The sequence below is a fragment of the Melanerpes formicivorus genome, unplaced genomic scaffold (genome assembly GCF_026170545.1).
Source record: "Melanerpes formicivorus ecotype bairdi unplaced genomic scaffold, bMelFor1.0.p_v2 SCAF_10, whole genome shotgun sequence".
In the NCBI taxonomy this organism is placed as follows: Eukaryota; Metazoa; Chordata; class Aves; order Piciformes; family Picidae; genus Melanerpes; species Melanerpes formicivorus.
The window spans coordinates 16,572,152-16,593,365 of record NW_027142362.1 but is presented as its reverse complement, the minus strand read 5'-3'; the positions used below and the strand labels follow the sequence as shown (position 1 = coordinate 16,593,365).

At 37.4% G+C, this 21,214-nt stretch overlaps 1 protein-coding gene across 2 annotated transcripts in view; it reads right to left on the bottom strand.

Moving 5' to 3' along the window:
* Positions 1–2,890: 2,890 nt before the first annotated feature.
* The window catches only part of LIPC (lipase C, hepatic type), a 41,859-nt gene continuing 23,535 nt past the window's right edge, over positions 2,891–21,214 (bottom strand). Inside the window, exons 2-9 of one of the 2 annotated variants that reach the window (XM_068143949.1) lie at positions 18,029–18,216; positions 16,672–16,851; positions 14,408–14,525; positions 12,224–12,457; positions 10,627–10,869; positions 7,711–7,831; positions 6,841–7,059; positions 2,891–4,094 (exon numbers count right to left, since the gene is read on the bottom strand). In XM_068143949.1, coding sequence (XP_068000050.1) covers positions 3,995–4,094; positions 6,841–7,059; positions 7,711–7,831; positions 10,627–10,869; positions 12,224–12,457; positions 14,408–14,525; positions 16,672–16,851; positions 18,029–18,216 — 1,403 coding nt within the window. In that variant the 3' untranslated portion in view covers positions 2,891–3,994. The remainder of the gene's footprint in view (positions 4,095–6,840; positions 7,060–7,710; positions 7,832–10,626; positions 10,870–12,223; positions 12,458–14,407; positions 14,526–16,671; positions 16,852–18,028; positions 18,217–21,214) is intronic. The other variant, XM_068143950.1, reaches the window with a different exon arrangement.

Sequence of the window (21,214 nt, the reverse complement as noted above, 5' to 3'; positions counted from 1 at the left end):
GTGAAAACAAAAAGGAACACACAGATTCTACTTCTGCTTAATTTTTGACTTCCACTGGAAAGGGACTGTCAAGCAAGAAAAGTAATTGTACTATATTTACACCATCAGACTGCACCTCCTAATTACAGGACCATGCAGTTAAATGTGAGAGTAAATGATTTTGTGAAACCTTTTTTAAGGAAAAACCCTAAAATTACTTTTGCATTACTTGTATAGTCACAGGAATAAAGCTTTCTCTGTTCTTATCATTAAAATGGAAACTAGTTACTGGTGGGATAGTCAAGCCTTGCAGCGTAGCTACTGAATGATATCTTCTGAAATAAATATATTTTTGAAGAATAATGTAATTAACATGCAGTACTTTGAATGTACAACTATGGATAAAACTTTTAGAAGGAGCAAAACTGCTTTTTTCAAGGTGTTTTAAAACTGCCAGGCTGAGTCTGGGTTTGTGTTTCACATAGTTGGTTTAAGTGGTAAGACTGCTTTTTAAAAGCCAGATTTCATTCTTTAGGGCTGTTTGTTGACAGTGGCCTGCTTAGACATCTGTTTCCCTAACTGAGCAGCATATGCTTTGATGTATTCATATTCACAGTTCCTTCCTCACAGCACTGTTTTCTTCTGTTGTTTTGTTTTTAATAGCAGGGCTTCCTCTTGTAGCTAAATAGCACTGTCAGGGCAAAAGCTCTTAAAAGATAATCAGGGTGGAGTAGAGTCCTGCAAATCAACATCACAGGTGCCTAATAGATCTGGTGATGGTTGTTTTTAAATTTCTGCCTAAAAACATAGACTAGAGAGGTAGAAAAAATGTCTAAGCATCTAAAATACAAATTTTATGTTTATTTTAAAGTGTGTCTGAGGGAAAACTTAAATAGCTGTATTTCTTAGTGTTTAGTCATTACATGTTTACATTCACCTCTGATGCAGAGTCATGTATAGTCAATATGGTGTGAATGTGAGAACACCGAACTCCTCAAGCTATGAAACTTAGAGAGTCTATAAGTAATCTATATTCTTTGCCTTTTAAATAATGTTCCAATGTTTCTTTCAGGGAAAACATACAAAAAAGGAAAGAAGATACTTTTACTTCCAAATATTGGATGCTTATTATTACAGAGAGGTGAGTGAAAGGACAGTAGTCATTACATCATTCTAAGCTGGGCCTGCTTTGGCAGGAGTTAGGCTCCTGATGGTAATCAAGGTTTTGATTGTTTGGACTGAGTTGGGAGTAATTTCCATGAGTATGAAGTAAGGCACCACTATAGGCACCTGCATTTAGGTGTGACTTTAGTACTGTGTTTAAGCATTTTAAGACTAACTATGCAGCAACTTGGACTTTAATTTTTGTATCAGAAATTGTTACAATGCTATCAAAATGCAGGGACAGGATTTATTTGGACGCAACACTAGAAAAAGTATCTTCATATTTGCAAGAGTTCAAATAATGATGAACTTTTCATTTTCCTATTTGACTTTTTAAAAAGATGTCTTATGTGAGGGTATGCTAGCTTGTTGCAGGTGAACTGGAGAGTGTGGGTCCTGTTTTGTGTCCCCCCCCCGTCGCCAAGAAGCTTTAGAAGTCCTCAAACTGCAGTATCTCCATTACTTGAGTTTCAGCACACTGTACCCATCTGACCTTTTTTCCACCTGCTTTTGTTGAACTTATGCTTTCAAGCTTGTTTCTCCTAACGTTTTGATAGCTTTGTTGGTCTTTGTACCCAAGCAAGTGATATTAAAATTGTATTTCTTTCATGTTACTGTCTAACATTTCTAAGTGCATAGGTATGTGTACCTACAGGCAAGTCATTATTGAAAGGCTTTGTCAATATGTTTTACATCATACAAATCTCAATAAAAGCTGTCTCGCCATAGCTAACATCATAGCATTTGCACTGGAGAAGCACAGTCCCTTTTTTTTGTAGACATTCTGTTGCTCTGTCATCCTTCAATACCTTCTGAACAAAGCCCTTTTGGTTTTCTGTTTGTTGGTTGGTTAGTTGGGTTTTTTTGGGTGTTGTGGGTTTTCCGTGTGAGAGTTTGGGTTTTTTGTTTTGTTGGTTTTTTGTAGGAGGTGGGGTGTGATTTGGTTCAGGAAGTTGCTAAGGTCATAGTTTAAAAAGTTGATCATTCCAATGAATGTATTTCAATTCTTCTGTAAATAGACAATTATTTTATAAGCAACCCTAAAAGTACATGATCTTCAGCTTTGTCCAGGAGAGAGAAAGATTGAATTCTAGAAATTATCTAGGGAGATGCATAATTTGAGTTAGCCAGATGCACATACTTCTCTCTGTTTCATTTTAAATAATGCTTTGGAAAACTGAAGTGGCCAGGGCACACTGTCATTTGTTTTTTGTCTTACCATTTTTCATGACACAGTCCATTTTTACTTCATGGCTTTAAAAACACTGTCACTGGGTCTCTAGCAATTTTCTCCAGTGGATTATAGCTACTGCAAGTATAAAATAAAAACAAGGGGTAGCAAGGCAAATGTCATCTAAAAACTTTCTGGTGCTAAAGGTCTGTACCTTTGTCCTGAACATTCCTATCATATTTAGTCAGCCTTTCTGTTTATTCAATATTCCTGTTTAAAGGAATGGTAGTTATTGAAAACAGCTATTAAAAGTTAGAAGTTAATATTCTGAATGGTAGTAAGAAATGCCTGTATTCAGCACTTGATTGCTTCATTGCTTGCAGGATTGCTGACTGTTCCACTTGTTGACTCCCCATACTTTAAAACAAATAATTACTTTAATCCAGATAACATTCGTATATTTTGATTCAAAACTCCTTGCACTCTTTAGATATAGAAAATACGCTTTCCTCCAGGTCTCAGGACTACCTTGCACATCTTTTGCCATGTAGAGAACACTGAAATCAGAATACAGAGTTATAGAAACATAGTTTTTAATTAATCTTGTGCTTAGCATTACAAAGTGACAAATGAAATACTATGACAGACATGCAGATTTCTATTTCAGTATTCACTAACCACAAAATAAAAAATAGAGATAATGTTTCTTTAGGTACTTTACATTCTGACAGAGGAATCAAGGTAATTGTATATATTTGTATTTATAAAGTTTGTTTATATGCACTGAAGATGCTTCAGGGTTTTGTCATTTTCATTTTTTGCAGTTTCAGATCATGTTAGAGTTTGCTATACAGTGATACGATCTAAAAATCTCAGACCTTGTTTGAATGGGTGAATATAATTCTAATGCCAAAGTTAACTGAACTCAGTTGTGGTAGCATTGTGTGTAGTATACTAAGCATCATTTAAACCATTGAATTACTAGTCATTTACGTCACTACCTTTAAATGAATTAGACAGCAAAGCATTTTCCAACAGGATAAAGCTTAGTAGAGCATTTTTACCTGATACAGTTATTTGGCTTGTAATATGGTTATGACGGAGAGCCCCAGCATTCTGTATGTTCAGATGCATATTAGTTTTCAAATGTTATAAAGTAAAAGGTTGAAACTCTTGGTTAACAGTGTTATCTGCACTGCAATAATTTCTTCTATAAATTATTTAACTTCCTCTTCATTAGGAGATAATTTAGGAAAATTTTAACTGATAGTAGTCACTATCAGGTAAAGTGTGGTAAAGTATTTAATGCAAAATGAGGCTTCATTTTTCCTTGAGCAAACCCAACATTTTCAAAGGCTTATGACAATGATTCTTTCAAATAGTAATCTTTTTTTAAAATACCTGCTCATTAGAAATAAAACTTCATAACATTTACAATTGGCAGTTGCCTTTGATGAAAATTGCTCCTTGATCACTTTGAGAGTAGACTCATAGAAATAAGCAAAGCCCGTCTTTCACCTTACCATTGCATCACAAAATCTACATTTTTTTAAATGTATTTTCTTCAGCATCTCTAAATCTATCAGGATATTCTAATTAAAAAATACACAGTTGCATTAAAAATGTTGTACCAGAATTTATTTTGGTGAGTAGTTAGGGTTTTTTTGTTGTTGTTCTTGCTCATTTTCTGTTTTGACTCAGAAAGTGGTCTTCACATCTCACAAATGTTTTTGCTTGGGTTGGGTGAAGGTTGTCAATGCTTTGAGGACAAAATGTCATTCTAGAAAAGAACAGCATATAAAAAATGTTACTATTTGCATAAAACTCTGCTTTCGAGATACACTGAATCTGACTTCATCTTTTACAGTAAGATATCTGATTGTTTTTACAGGCTTGTGAGGAAAGAGCTGCATCTGGCTGATAGGCAGTATGTACAGAGTAAAAAGAAAAAAGGAAGGCAACTCCCTTTTACTGAGTGCATTAATGCCTCCATCTCTTTCTGATACCATACATAGCATGCTGTTCTCCATAACACAGTGACTTGGTCTTTGTATTCTCAGTGGTCATTGTCACTATTTCTGTGATGGTGATGATTGTATTATTTGGCCTGCTAGTACTTAGTTGGACTACTAATATTTAGTTGTGAGGTTGCTAATAATGAGTTATGTAGCGTGCCAACAACTTCATCAATTACATGTGGTACAGAAATGTTGTCCATATTTGGAGTTCAAATAGGTTGGAATCCAATATTTTATTGCTTATCATAGCTGTTGATTAACTACTTTTTAAGTTTATATTGTTATGTTCTGTGTGTTTATCAGACAGTGTAAGAAAAATTCACCATATATGTAAATAGCACAAAACGTAAGGTAAAGTTACGTTCATTCTAGTGCCAAGAGAGCACAAGACAATGCAAAACACATCTCTGTTTGCTATCTTTTTCCAATGTTGAATTTCCAAAATTCTTAATTCTTTGTGATGTTTGGTCTTTCCAAGAAGACTGAAATAATATTCTTTTATTCTCTCCTCAAGCATTAATACAGTATATCAATGGTAACATTTCCATAACCGTGACATGCCCAGACTGCACGGAACAAAAACCCAGCATACAATCACCAATCTAATCTACCAATCCTTCACAGGCTTCATACTTTTTCCTCAAGGTACAAAAAATCTGTGTTTAAATCTGTATTTAGAGCTTTCTGGCTCCAAAAATGAGTATACCAATTCTCTCACAGACTTCATACTTTTTCCTCAAGGTACAAAAATCTGTATTTAAATAGAGTTCTTTAATTTGCTGTGTATACTATGCTTTTAATTTACTTTGGCAGCTAGGTCAATACTGATTTGGGATCATCACTTTTAAAACAGATATGTTACAGAAGTTTGTTTGGTTTATGACAGGAGCATGCACCAAGTGCGGGGTTAGGAGAGGAAAATACTTGCAAAAAAAAATGTTTTCAGGGGGACAAAACCCAAGAAAACTTTGGCCTCCAGCACACACAAATTGTTTTATAGAAATGCCTTAATTGTCTCATTTGTGTCAGTATCAAAGAAGTGCAGCTCTGTCAATAAGTGTTGTTCTACAGAAAGTTTGGAGTAGTTACGCTAGTGAGAGAGAGACTGTAGCAAGGAAAAATCACCTCTAAGACTGAACCACAATTAAAAGGTAAGCCACTTTTCTCATTAATCTTAATTAAACTGCTCAGCTAAAATTTCTCCACGGATTACAGCAGTGGGAATCATTACAAATTTAGTTATTATTTCTTCTACTTGAAATTTTTGTGTGTGAATGAACAGTCAAAAGAGTTAGCATTGCAGTACATAGAGAAAAGGGCTCACTCATACTTGCTGATCTAGTTTCAAAGAAATCAGCAGGGGAAAAACAAAGGAATACCAGTCTCAAAAAAAACCCAACAAAACAAATGAGAAAAACATCAAACCCACAGCCTCCAAACACAGGCTTCCGTTTGCATTAACAATTTTTGTTTTCTTCAAAAAACGGCTCTCTGATGCTACTTCACTGTTACAGTATCACAGTATAACTAAAGTTGGAAGACACCTTGAGGATCATCCAGTCCAACCTATAACCTGTTGAGCTGACAAATTCAGATCTCTGAATTCATACTATATATAAAATTGCACAACTGAAATGCAGAAATTACTATCAAATAGCAGTGAAACTGTGGTATGCAGAAGCACAGATAGTGTTGTTGTTATGCAGAACTGCTCACATTGTTTACCCATTACAGAAATTTCAAAATGGCTGTAGTTGAAATTTTGTTTCCACAGTTTACCACTCCAGGAACCCGTTATACAGCCTACATAGTATAGTGATTCATTATCAACTATCAGACACTAAGCTGACTCAAGAATGAGCAAACAATAAGGGAATTTTATTATAAACCCCTCATCTTCAATGAATGATGACTATGCAATTCTGTATGTGATCCTTCTAATTAAGTAGATCCTCTATGAAGTAGATAGTAAAAATGAAATAATTAAGATTTGGCATATTTTGGGGTAAGTAGTAAATTGAATCTTCATGGCCTTAATGTTGGAATCAATATTTTATGGTATCTTTGTTTGAAATTTCATATCATTGTTATGGAGTGAGATAATCAGTTTCTAAAAACAAGTCAGAAACTGTCATCAGTTATTGTCATTAATTGTGTATAAAAATCACATTGCAGAACTTGTTAAAATTCTTTCTTGTATCTGTGTGCTATTTCCTTCTCTATCTTCTATTCCCAAGTATCAACAAAACTGTCACCTGAAGTTACTGTGCCTTAAATTCAGGTTAATGACAGTGATGAGCCAAAACATTCCTACTAGTCATATCTGACCTGAGAACAAACATACAGTCTGATCTGAGGCGGAGGGGGGAAAACCAGAAGTTGTACATGAATAAATTCACATTTAGCATGAATGCTGGGACTCAGATGCTTCTATTTGAACTAGAATAACCTGTGTGCCAAACATCTGTGGTGTTACTAGAGAAAAATTGTGTTTTTCATTACACTTACTTCTGCTGTGTTTCTCCTGCTTTCACTCTTATTGTCTTCACTATAAGTCCTGGTCGATGAGTACCTTTTGTCCATGGTATTATGGTTTGAAATGTGTCCCAGATGTTTTCCCAAACTGCAGTTCCTTCCCATTTGAACTTGATCATTATTAGCTCACCAATATCATTGTCCAGGGTGACAAGAAAAGAGTAGGTTTTATTCCCACTAATACCTTCAACTCTGCAAAAAAACCAAACCAAAATAAAACAAATCAAAATAACACTGCCCTAGTTATTGTGGATTAAAGTGGAGAAATAAATAGTTTCTCTTCTCCTTAAAACCAAACAACAAATTGTATTTCCTCCTTCTCCAGGGGGGCACATTACTGCCTCTAGGATATTCTTCCTCCAGGTGCATAAAGAATAGGACATCATGCTAAAAAAGAAGATGTGGAAGAAGCCTGAACAGCTAGTGAAGCAGTAGTGGTTTCTAATAGCAAAAGACATCTTACAATAGCATCTACACCAAATGCTGACCCACACTATTGCCTTTGTCCATCATGAGAAATACCTAAAAATTCTTTACCTTAAATTACAGCTTATTATTTGTGTTTTAATTGGTTAGACCTAATTGTGCTAAGCATGAGAGGGACACAAGGTAAATGGACAGGATAACTAATGGAAACTTCCAAGATTATTAAGTTTGTTTATGGAGATTTCTCATGCAAAAACTGTAAAAGCATTGTAAAAGTTTTGAGATTTTAAGGAATTATGGGTGAAGGTTTAGCTGTGCTAATGATTTCACTTACAGTGTAATAGTATACATGATACACTATTATAAATTGGCACTTTGTTTCTCACTTGTACAATGACATGTAATATCAATACTCACAGTGTGATGGGCAGGTTTTTAGCATCCTTCTTAGTGCCTGTCAGAGACATGGTAAATGTTGGTTCTAGCTGCTTTCCTTCGATTTCATTGATGAAGTGGATCTTGAACTGGTAATGATAGACTATAGAAAGGAAGAGTTTTCAAAGTGATGAAGTTAATGATCATAGAAGCAGTAGATTTCTCAGGCAGAAGACTTTTGCCTTTCAGAGCAGAAACTTAGTTGATATTCCATCTTTTATTTTTAAAACTTAACTTCTTGAAATGAAAATGTGTTATTTTCTGATTGTTGCTGGGCTATTGTAATCCTGGAGGGTTTGTGGTACTGCTGCTCTATTTAAAAGGAAGGAGGAAAAAAAAATACAATGCAGGCTGAGTACGCTTTGTAGGATAAATACTCTTTCATGGGAAATATTTCAGTTTTTCTGAAGCTTCGATAGAGATCTTGCCAGAAATTCTAACAGGCAAATCCTTATGACTGGACATGGGTAGAGATCTATTACATAGATTGAAGACCTCATGCAATGTAGTCAGGCTTTCTCTCTGATTTACTAGAAATTTGCTCTGCAAAACAGATGACTCTCAAACGTTCCTTGACTGCATAATGATACATTGTGCTTAACATGCATCTATTAACAATGTGCCCTTGTTCAAGCACAGTACTGTAAGAAAGATGTCATTAATACTTTGAGATTGGTGGGCTTCTAGAAGAATAGTGTTTAGGAAAGTCTTTCAACTGAATATTATCAGAATGAAGAAATCATCAGTGGACTGATTATAAGCAGTTTGACATTTAGCAAGTTACAAAGAAACCCCCAAACAAACACCACCAACATCAATTAGAGGTCACATGCATGTAGATATTGTCAGACAGATTTGAAAACTGTCTGATGATTCTGCCAGGCATCTTAACAAAACAGATTTAGCTGTTAATTTTAAAAATAAACAAAAAATAAAATTTCCATTAGCCAAAACCACAGTTGTTTTGAAAATTGTATATACCCTTGCATTATGGTCAAGTTACACATGGGAAACTCTTCTGGTAAACATTGCATGCTAGTTTTTGCACAGAAAGGTGCTCTTCCCTCATTTCCTTTTTTCAGGCTTCACTAGATCTGAGAATGACTCCACCAGGCTGCTGAGGAAGTTCTTCTTTTAAATAGATACACAGATTTTCAATTGTATTTCCTCCCCCCCACCCCGAGCTTCAAGGGTTCCCATTGAAAGTATTTACTAGAAGAAAAGCTGTAGGTTTTGTTGCTGTTTTGTAGTATGTAGTGAAAGATACCTTTTCTTTTGAGAAGGTGGCAGAAAACAAAATGGCCTATTCTTTGCTGCAAACCCCATGAGAACCAAGTTTTCCCTTGCTGTAAAAACTGGTTGTTCTGGTGTCTGTTCTGATAGAGCCTAGGGTTTTGTTGTGGAAAAGGGGCGACGTAGTCCTATCAAAACTCTCGCCGAGGACCCCAGCTAGAGCTGGCAAGTCCGCACTGGGGAAGGGAATCGCCGCCAAAAGGACCGGGCAAGGAGCTCTTTTTCGTGCTTTTTTTGCAGCCAAGGCGGCGACTCTGAGGGGCTGGCAGCTGATGGGCGGGCTGCTGAGGCGGCATGAGCAGAGGGTGGAGCCCGGCGCCTGGTCTGAATGAGGCCTAAACGTGCCGAGGGCGACTGGCGCTGCTCACAGCCTTCCCCTCTTCAAGGAAGCCCTGAGGGCGCGCAGCGTGTGGGCGACACCCTGGACGCAGATCCTTGTGCACCAAGCAGCAAAGGGGGAGTCGTCTGGGTGCATCCTGGAAATTGGAATGCTTAGTCGTGCAGTCAGGTTAAGATGGGGTTCCAACCTGGCCAAAAACTGGTCGAGAGAAACTGTGACACAGAGGGAACTCCCAGGGAAACAGGTAGCTGTGCCCTTGTGGCTAAGGCCTGAGGTATCTAGGGGTGTGGTTAGTAGACCCAGAGATGTGCTCTTCCCTCTCTGCTCTGCCCTGGTGAGGCCACATCTGGACTGTTGTGTCCAGTTCTGGACATTGAAAGTCTGGAGACATTCAAAACCTGCCTGGATGCATTCCTGTGTGACCTGCCCTAGGGGATCCTGCTCTTGCCGGTGGGTTGGACTAGATGATCTTTCAAGGGCCCTTCAACCCTTAATGTTCTCTGATTCTGCCTCAGGGTCCCGTTGAAGCTTTATTTATAAATGTTAACAGCTTTGTAACTGGTTTTTTGTTAGAAGTGGATTAACGTACACTACAGAATACAATGCTATTATCTTGAAAAATGATATGTCAGATTTCATGAAGATGTGAAGTGTAATGCTGAGTTTCTCAAATATGTCGTGTTTAGGGCTTCTCACATGATCCTCTTTTTTCTGTTCTCCCTCTGTCTTTTTTTTTTTTAGTGTCACAAAGATGACTTTGTACACACATTCCCACAGTTGCTGCCTTGTTTGGGAGCTTTTGTGAAAGGAGACCATTGTCTGGGGCACTGATGTCTGCGTATGCACCAGGGACAGTTTTTTGAAGCGAAACCGGTTTCAAGCATAAAAACGCAATGTGTTTCAAATTGAAATCAAAGGCAGTGAGCACAGATATTTTAACATGAGCTGAAACTGTCCCTGTGTTCAGAGAATGCAACACAGGAATAGCATTTCATGCCCAGGTGTGGTGGTAGTGGATGCTGTGTCCTCAGAGCGGTTCACTTTCCCAGTTCTGACAGTGACCTGACCGTATTGCAGCAAAATTACTTCAGGAACTTGATGAAAAGCCACCAAGACAGTCTAATGGGATTCTCATTTGTCTCAGCAAATTGATTATTCACATAGATTTTTATAAGCTTTAATAAATGGGTAAATAGCATCACAAACATTAGGCTCATTCTCACACTTTGTGGTCAATCTGGAGACTGTAATATATTCCCACAAACCTTTGAAAGGCATCTGTGCTCTTGTTTTCAAAAAGAGTCGTCTGCTTTTGGGGAGTCTTTCCTCCCTGATGGTGTAGCCCAGTGTGTTGCAGCGATTATTCTTACAGCTGAGGCACATTCCTTTGTTGAAGGTGTTGATGTCGTTGCACCAGTACGCTGTGCTTTGTTTATCAGTGTGAAGCAAAGAGTCAATGAACAGATGAACTGACCTCTCATGGGCACATTTCACAGTTTGAGCGATGCCTTGAAAAAATGCAAACAACAAAATTTTGCATGCCATTGTTCCTCTTTACCATTCCAGTAAAGTACAGTAACCAATTGTAAACATATGATGTTTTAACTCCCATCCCCTTTACTACTAAAATGTTGTGATTTTTGCCTCATACATCATTCACTGTGGCAAATTTACTTTTAGGACAATGCAAAAATAGTTTGTCTGAACCAACATGACAATAAATAATTTGCTGCTTAGACTTCTCTAGCCTGACTCTAAGAAAGTAAATAGGAATCTTGGTTTTACTGTCCTGGCTGTTATGGTCAATATGAAATACAATATGAGGCTACTTGCAGTCTTTCAGATCTTGTTATATGACTGGCAAGTCTCATTCTGAATGGTTGAACATGGTTGTCTTTTGGATGCTTATGCAATAATACTGTAACGAGCTCTTATGCTGAACTGATTTGCTTCCAGCTACTGGGGAAGAAGGAGCAAAAAGTATATTAAATATGTTTTAAGTATGTTAAAGTTTATTAAATACATGGGTCTACTTTGAGAAAAATACTAATTCCCCCCCCTTCCTTATTTAAGCCTCATCAAATTCCAAAAGTTATTTTCTTCTGTGGTAACAGGGTTATATCAGGATGGACTAGTTTTGTATATCTTCACTGAGAAGCTTTCTAGCTGATGCTTGGTTTCATATTTGTCATGAATTACCTGCTGACAAGTAAGGTCTGCTTTCAGATAGTGTAACAATAATTGAGAAATAGTTTTGCAATGCAGCATGTTGAGTGAACAGTGCTCTTAGGGTATTTCACTGAACAGTTCTGGTTGTCAGTGTGCATCAATACTTTTATCTTTTCTCAGTATATTGCATCAGTTTCTCTTACATTTACATTTAGGTACATTGGAAATAAGCTTCGATATATAAAACCTAGCCTGGAACACTGACAATCAGGTTCTAGAGAGAGCATCAACTGCAGAGCTGAAGGATGGGGAGCTGAGAAGAGGTGAGTTAAGAAGGTGTGAGTAGTACAGCCCTTTTTTTCGTTTAATTTGAAATTGCATACTAGATGAATCTGGCTTAATTAGAATAAATTTTCTTATTTTCTCTGCTGCTAAATCAAATGCCATGAAACTATTCAGAGGTGCTTGACAGCAGGATGCTCCTGACTTCATTTTCAGAAGTGATGGACAGCCAGATTCCTTACTAGAGTCAGTAGGAATGATTTGAACTCAGTACATGTGAAAATCAGACAACCAATTTCTAGAAAAGAATTTTCCTTGCATATTTAAGACTACAGAGATATGCAAAGTTTCCTAAAGATACTGTCGTTGCAGCTGCAATGCTGCTTCCCACTTTGTGCCATTGGCTCTTACCATGAATTCCGTATTCTGCAATGTGGTTATACACGTGTAAGATGTGACAGCCGGGCTGAAAGCTGCCTCCATTGGGATAAAAGTCAAAATGAGCTACAGGCTGCTTGATGCCAACGCTCAGTCCCATGTGCTGTTTAGTGAATGTATGAATTGCATCTACGAAGTTTGCATCATCTGGAGATAAACGGTCTGTTGGTGACATTCCTTCAAACAAGGGACCAGCAGGGTCAAGGCCTATGATAAATGCAAACACTCCATTGTGATACCATGTGGATGGGCTGTCCTTTTACTGTTATGAGGAAAGTCTGTAATAAATATTTAAAAACAAATAATCCTGGTACTTTAGCAAGGTCTTTCGCTGATAAAAGCACTACTAGGAGCACTTATCCTGCAGACTTTTTGTAGTTACACCAAATGAAAAGTAAACAAAGGCACTTCATAAACAGTACCTGCTGCATGCCCAAGGACACAGGCCCAGAGATAAATGTGTTTATTATGGACAAACCATGCTCACTACTGCTTTGTCACTTGAGTGGTGGTTATGTAACTTTGTTCTTCCATACTCTAGCTTTTGTGTTTCAGAGGCCTTTGGAAGGCGTCGGTCCCGTTATTTACTATTATTTCACAACGAGGCTGACTTTTAGTCCACATTTGGGACCTGAAACTTTGTAAAGCTTCACTTAAGTCATTGTATGACCAATGTACCACAATTGAGAACTCAAACATAGTTAGACAATTTCCTTTTGGTAATTTTCTTTATAAAATGGCTAACAAGGAACAGAGTGTTTGAATGGCTTTGAGCCAAGATAATGATCAAAGAATCATTAGGGTTGGAAAAGACCTTTAAGATTGCATCCAACTGTAAACCAACTACCATTAAACTATCCTGAAGCACCACATCTGCACGCTTTTTGAACACTTCCAAGGATGGTGGCTCCACCACCTCCCTGAGCAGCCTCACCACTCTTGTAAAGAAGTTTTTCCTAATGTCCAATCTAAACCTCCCCTGACACAACTTAAACCTATTTCCTCCTGTACTGTCGCTAGTTACCTGGGAGAAGAGACCGACACCAGACCAACAACCTGCATTCAGGTAGTTGTAGAGAGCAGTAAGATCTTCCCTTAGCCTTATCTTCTCCAGACTAAACAACTTCAGCTCCCTCAGCTGCTCCTTCTATGACATGCTGTCTAAATCCCTCACCAGCCTCATTGCTCTTCTCTGGACATGCTCTGGGACTTCAGTCTTCTCCCTGTACTGTGATGCCCAGATTTCAACACAGTACTTAAGCTGTGGCCTCACCAGGGCTGAGTACAGGGGCACAATCACTTCCTTACTATGGATTGACACATTATTTTGGATGTAGGCCAGGATGCTGTTGGCCTTCTTGGCCACATGGGCTCACTGCTGGCTTATGTTCAGCCAGCTGTCCACCACATCCCCAGCTCCTTTCCACTGGGCTGCTTTCTAGCCACTCTTCTCCAAGCCTGTAGCATTGCTTGGGGTTGTTGTGACCAAAGTGCAGGACCCAGCATTTGGGTCTTGTTAAACCTCAGCCCATCAATGTAACCTCTCCAGATCTCTCCACAGTGAGAGATCTCTTCCTACTCTTGAGCAGATCAACATTCCCATTCAGTTTAGTGTTACTTGCAAACTTGCTGATGGTGCACCCAATCCCCTCACCCAAATCATTAATAAAGATATTAAACAGAACTGGCCCCAATACTGAGCTCTGGGGAACACTACTTGTAACTGGCCACCAGCTGGATTTAATTCCATTTATCAGAATTCTTTGGGCCTGGTCATCCATCCAGTTTTTAATACAGCAGAGAGTACACCAATGTTAGTAGCTAACATTTACTATAAAGTGTTACTGGGAGTGGATACAGGATAAATTCAAGTAACATGTTACTTGAGTCTTTGATCTGTGATTTGTAGTCCTCACTCTTGTGTATTCTGTATGTCATAATTTGGACTGAGTTAGGAAATACCAAGGCTAGAAATACTGCGACACTTGAATTTTAAAAGTGTGTTTGTTACATTTCTAAACCAACGGGATGAAACTTATAAACTGTGACAAATATTGCTAATCGGCAGCTAAATACTGACCCAAAATTGGCATGTCCAATATCTGTACAACTTAAATTAGTTGACTGTTACATTTCTTGAAATGTTAAGTCTTTTACCTGTAATTCTTCCAATTTTCTTTGTACCACTGATAAAGCTTCCAGCAAATCCTGAAACATGAGCTCCTAGACTGTACCCAATTAGATGAGCGTTGCTTCTAGAAAATTGAATGGATTCCTGGAAGATAGCAGCAGCTTGATTTAAATGCATAAAATGTGAAAAGTAAACAATGTGTTCCTAGCTCATAGCAAATATTTCCATGAATTACAACACAAGAAATTTGCATGTTGATGATGAAGGTCAAGTGAGATGCATAGATTGTGCACTAAATTTCTTTGCTGGCTGAATGTTGCTGTTTGCCTCCTTTTCATGCAGAAGGAAAATGCCGCACATTTTGGAACTGCTGCTTACATGTTTAATGCTTGGGAAAACTCTACACAGACAGCGTGATTTTTGTTGCTGTTTGTTGCAAGTGATGCAAATGTGCATTGCCTTTATTCTGCAGCATTTGTCTTTCCTGTGATTATAAAGTTGGTATGTGTCCTTAACTTCAATGTAAAACAGTCCTTTGTAGAAAATGCCTTGCTTTTTTTTCCTGAGGTGCTAGCACAGGCCAAATAAGAAACCAAAGTATCAAACCCCTGATCAGGCATGACAAGTGCTGCAGCAATGACATTTGTAGACTGGTCGTACAAAACTGGGTATCTGATCTGAAACAAACCTATTGAAGCAGAGTTGGCCTCAGGCCCTTCTTTCTGCCTAGTCAATACTGTCTAGATCTTAAGCATTTCTTTCAAGTTGCAAAGCTCAAAGTTTTTCTGACTTGTAAAGAAAAATGTGTCATGGTTTTGTTGCAGGAAAGCAAGCCTCTGTTTTAATTTCATTGTGAATACTGGCTGTCCCAGTGAAGTGACTTTTCAGTCTTGATTCTTGCGTCTTGTGAAGATGAGGTGAAACTTGCAACTTTTTTTGTGAGAGAGGTAGCTCTTAGAAATCACAAGATCTGACCAGTTTTCTTGGCAGGTGTCATTGAGATAGATGCTGTTGAGATTGTTACTGATCATGGCCTCTTAAGTCTTGGACTAAGAGCACTAACTTTTACTCTTTATTAAAGTGTTGCACAGCACCGTAGGGTTTGATATTTCAAATGCTTGCCTGTAAGCAGACAGAAGCATAGTGTAAAGCTAGTTCTGGGAGTTGGAATGAAGGGGGTTTTAGCTGTTAAACGCAGAAGGGAGGCTTCTCAACAGAAGGAAGGTTTACTGCTTGAGAGAGTTCATTTGCTGTGAAATTTTATGGTATATTTAAATCTTGGAGTGTATCATGAGGTAGAAAAGAAGCTATCTAGAATGCTAGAACAAGGAGTAACTTGAACTCAAGTCTGGTTCTGTTTACTGACACTAGAGAAATCACAGGCTTGACACTGTTTTGTGTCCTGGAAACTGAATGAAGTCCACTGTTTGATTCATTCAATAATTAAACAACTTCAAAATACAACTTCAGGCTCTGTCACCTTAAACTACGTTTGACTAAGATCTGACATCTCTTGTCATGTCAGAATACTCTGGCTCTTCTTCCTTATCTTTTGTGCCTGTTGCCCCTAACTGGGTCTGTTATCTGACAACTTCCAGCCCAGTCATTCCTGTTGAAAGCAGCTTAGCCCTTCAGTGGTATTTGGTACAAATTTTTCAGCTTTGCAGTCTATTTCCCTTCCACCTTAACCATCACTGTACTTAAAAATATTCAAAAATTCATGGTGAGGTACAGAAGTATAATTTTACTTCAGGTTAGGTAGCTTAATTTAGTACTACTGATACAGTGATTAGTAATACAGATGCAGTAAGAGCTGCTTGGGGTGCCTAGTTTGTATGAATGATCTCATTCTAATATTTGGGATTTTTCCTGTTCTTAGTGCTGGAGACCAATGATGCCTTGCAGACTTGTCTGCAGCCTCTTCACTCCAGCCATGGCCACCACTTCCTATGTGGCAGGTGTTTTGATGAGTAGTCACTGCATTACTGTGGTTCTGTACTCACTGTTGCCTTCATGTCATCTGCTTTGTGAGACACATCCTCTTACAAGGTTTCCCTTTACAATTTGGATCTCTAAGCCTTTATTTTAGAATATTTCTTTTTGGAGAATGGAGGCAAAAGCCCAACACAATGTCATGCTTGAATTCTGCATTAAAGCAGAAACAGAGCATAGATAAACTCATTTTACTTAACTAAAAGCTTGCAAATTGTGATGTGTGCTTGCTTTCAGAGTGTGGGACTCTGTCAGCTGTCTGCACACATGCTAATTGAAAAGCTGAAGTAGCTCTTACCTCCAGCCATTCCAGGAAGTCTGCTATCTCCTGTCCTACGTAGCGTGTATTCTGTACAGCAATGGGATAGTGCTGGTGCGCAAGCGTAAGCCAGTCTGCAATGATCACATTAATGCGTTTACGCTGAGACTTCAGAGCTGCTGCCATTTTCCAAATCCAACCTTCTAACACCCCATCCATCTGTTTTGTTATTTAAAAAAAAAAAAAAAAAGAGGTTTCTTAAAGAAGGGCAGCCTTTGCCAAATATTTCCTGTGAAAAGCTCAAGGAAGGAAACAAACAACAACAAAGCAAAACCAAATAAAACACACACAAACCTCCAAAACCAACCAACCAAAATAACAACCAACAAGGAGGGCTTTATGCTGACAACTAGATTTTAGGGGTTTCAGCATACTTAAGTGCTGAGAATTTTTGTGTGGACAAGAAAACTAAGAATCAATGTCATGTAATATGAACACTTATCAGTGAAGTGATGTCCCTAGATACCTTCACTTATGCTGGTATTGCTTATTAAGAAGAAAGACACAAATACCTAGAAATCTACTGTTTTCATTCAGGAGCCGCTGTCCTGTAAATTTAAGCTAAAAGTCTTGGAGAGGGAGAGAAGCTGGAGGATTGCAGACCAGTGGGTTTTTTACCTTCCACAGTTGTTCCATTTCGAGATCTGCTGGGGTTTTTTGGCCATTGTTTTTTAAGGACCTGATCACAGTTTCCTTACTAGCATCAAAGACTGCCTATTATTTGATGGGCCAGAGTTATTTAGTATATCAGATTTAATTGTTGCTCTAGTTGCACATATTTCCTGAGTTGATATTACATCCTTATGTCTTCTGGGTTTCATGGTGGATTTCTTTTTAATGGTTTAACTGGAATCAGTTCAATGATAATTTATTGATGCTGAAGACTTAATTTTCAGTTGAAGGTGTTTGTAGAGAAGTCACCTTTAAAGATGTATCAGTGAGAACAATGTGGGGAGTTTGTGTGCTCTTCTTTCCAAGAAGCCTGTAAATATCTGGCAGTGAACATATCGGAGAAATTAAATCGGTATTCAGTCCTCCAGAGATAGAGTATGTAAATTCAGCTCCTAGTTTGAAATCTGCTGAGTTTAGAGCAGGGCTGAATCTAATCCTTGGCATGGGGTTCTCATGTGAAAAATTGCTTATAGACTATTACTTCAGAATCTTAGTGAGGAATATCCACTTTGTATTGTTTTTAGCCATGACTGCTACCAGTGAAATCCACCATCTTTCTAATCACAAGCTTTCTTCTGAAGCCACTTTTAGCATTAGCATAATGGGAAGGAAAGTATATCAAATCAAACACAGCTTGAATTAAAAATAAATTATGAGTTCATACCGACCAGCCGTGGACTATGATCGCCAGAGGAAGAGAGATGTTGAAATTGCATTTGTCAAGAGTCTCCAACTGGTTTAAAAAAATCTGGCAGCTTTCTCCAGTTGTATCTGTATAGAGTCGAAATTTGGTTTCTAAGTTTTGATGATTTTTCTTTGTTCTTGTATGATGACTCTGTGATCCCAGTGCCTCTGAAATTAAATTCATAACAACAGTCAAAATAGGATTGAATCTAAAACCTGAAGAAGTTACTAGTGAAACACAGTTTATAAGACAGCATAGACTAGTAAGACTGAAACTCTAGCTATGTATAATTGCTGCCCACTCCAGGTTCTTCTAAGCTGTACCTTTTAGGTCAAAAAATGATGTCTTTCGAATTCGGAGATGGTATAGATGTGTGTCTTTAGTCCATCTATTTGAACAGGAACAGTTCCACAGGAAATGCTGATCTTATTACAACAGGCCCTTATAGAATACATATATATTTTTAAAACACAAGTGTTGTGACTTTACAATATTGTGCATGTAGTGGCAATCATGTTCACAGGATATTAACATTGCAGGGCATATTTTACTAATGTGCATTTGCTAGTAATTGCTGAGCAAGCCTCATTACACTAAAATAGCCCTTTCAGCCAGGGTTATAATTCTGCTTAGAGAATTAGGTGACTGTTTAAGACTGTTAAGATCACATAGTAAATAACTGTTTTTTCTCTAAAAAGGCAAGATGTGCTTGCTCTACTTGTAATTTTTTTGCTGCTTTCATTTTTAGACAGAATAGCTTGGTACATGTAGGATAGCATTTTTGCAAATGTCTATTAAGTACCTGGGATGGTATCTGTATTTAGGAAAGAGAGGGCAAGGTGAACTGTGGTCTTATCAACATTATGAACATAGAATTAAAAATATTAATATTGAAACAGCTGAAAAATGGACTAAAATAAAGCAGAAGACTACAAAAAGCACACTAGGAAATGCAAACCTGGTGTTTCTTTGTAATAAGACTTCAGACATTTTATTTGTCTGAGAATAATCCATATTATACATTATTATTTAAGCTAAAGAAAGTGGGGATTAGTGGAAGAAAAGTTAGGAAGTGGTGAAGTACACAAATAAGAGGATACATTTCATTGTGTTGGAAAGGAAACTTAGAATGGAGAGAATTTACTAATGAAGTTCCTTTGGGGACTGTTTGACTAATCTTGTTTTAATTCATTAAATCAGCAGACAGGAAAGTCACAAAACTAATGAAATTTGGAAGGCATTTGCTAATGCTGAAGAGACTGAAACTTTAAACTCTAAGAGTTAGATGACTTTGAAATTACAGCAACAGAAAAAGACAAAAATCTCATACTATGAAGCACAAGGTCATACAGTTATAGGAATTTTTCTGTAAATGGGGCTCATAAATTGGAAGTGACAGAACAGTAAAAAGACTTGACTACAGTAATCAATAACAAAGCTGACTGTGTGTCACTTCTGTGATTCGGCTGTGAGAACGGAAAATACAATTCCAAGATGCATCAAGGAAGATGTTTTTAATAGGAGGAGAGAACGTTAGTACCAGTAAGTTAAGCCACTTGCTATTCACATAGGTAACAGTCTTTGTAGCTCTTGTCACCAAGTTCAGGTGATATTACTTCATGCTGCAACAGCTGCTCAGCAGCACCACTAAAATGGTCAGGGAGAAGGCTTTTGTTTTACTAGACCTAACAAAGCATGAAATATTCTCAGAGGGAAAAATGCAGTATTTTGTTCACTGAGAACATACAATAATCTCTGTTGGAGCAGGACTGATATTAGTTAACTTTTTGTTTTGTTTTGTTAGTGTATAAATGCTCCTTAATACAAAATTAATAATATAAATATTGTATTTAATTTCATTTTCTAAGTCAGCAAACATGCCCTGAAGTTTTATGGTGTTGTCTTAATAACATTTGGATGATTTACAAGGTACTTCCATACATTTGCATATAAGCCTTTTTCCTGCAAGCATATTTAGTGGTGGAAAACTCTCATATTTATACATTTGTAGTAGTAGCGTCTTAAAATGCCCAGCACAAAGAGCTTTAATGTGAAAGCATGCTGGCTTTAAATCAGACTGTATTTTTGCCATATGTCAGTCTTGTCGCAAATTTTATTCATGGCTTTATTTTAGTATAATGATAAGACATGATACAAATATAATATTTATCTTGGTTAATTGAATGGCTCTTCTGGAGAAAAACGAACAAAAAACTCCCAAACTGAACTTGTGAAATTTATATATGCCATAATAATGCTCTATGGCTTGTAAATGAAGAATTTACTGGAAGCTAGAGAAAGGTCTGTACACTGGCCAGCATTTGAAACCATGAAATATCATGGCTTTTAGAAGGAGAGATCCAGAATCTAAACATATTTCTTTCTATATCATATCCAATTGTTAATACAAATACTACTACAAAATACCTGCTTCAGGCTGTAAAATTTGACTAAAGATGTGTCAGGAATGAAGACAAAGCATGGTAGGACTATATAATATTAAAAGCAAAGTTTTAATATTTGCTAAGTCATGCCCTTTAAATTCCTTCTGATAGTACAGCATAAAAACTGTGATTAAAATTTGTATTCCCAACTAAGGAAAGTAACATTTAGGGCTAAGAAAAATAGTGTTTATCATCCTTTTTCCTGTCATAGAACTCTACAGGAAGAGTTTCTCTTTAAGGTCTTATTGAAGACCATTGAAGTTGTTTCAGTGGCCCACACCTGATCCATAAGCAGTTGAAAAATTAAGTCAATTTGAAAGGAAGCTGAACTTTGGACGGCTTGTATTTGTTGGAAGCACAAATATTTGAAATAGGAAAGCACAACTTGCTGATAAGCATCTAAGTCTGAACCAGTTGGAAACTTGTTTGCATTTGTACTCATTTTCCTGTGCTTTTCATGGCTTCTGTCAGCAGAGATCCATATAAAAAATTTAAGGGTATGTTTCCAGGAGCTGTATTTTTCTTTAATCACCCTCTTCTGCTTGTTTCCTGTTCTCTTGACTTTCAGTTATAGTCCTGGTTTTCCTCCATTGCATTATTTTGTTTGTTTGTTATGTTTTTAATAGAGTTCTTTTATTTTTACTGGTTTTGTCTGAAAGCTTTAGCTAAGCCAAAATAGCTGAGGGGGAATCCTGTTTTTGCATCACGTAGAAATTTTGAC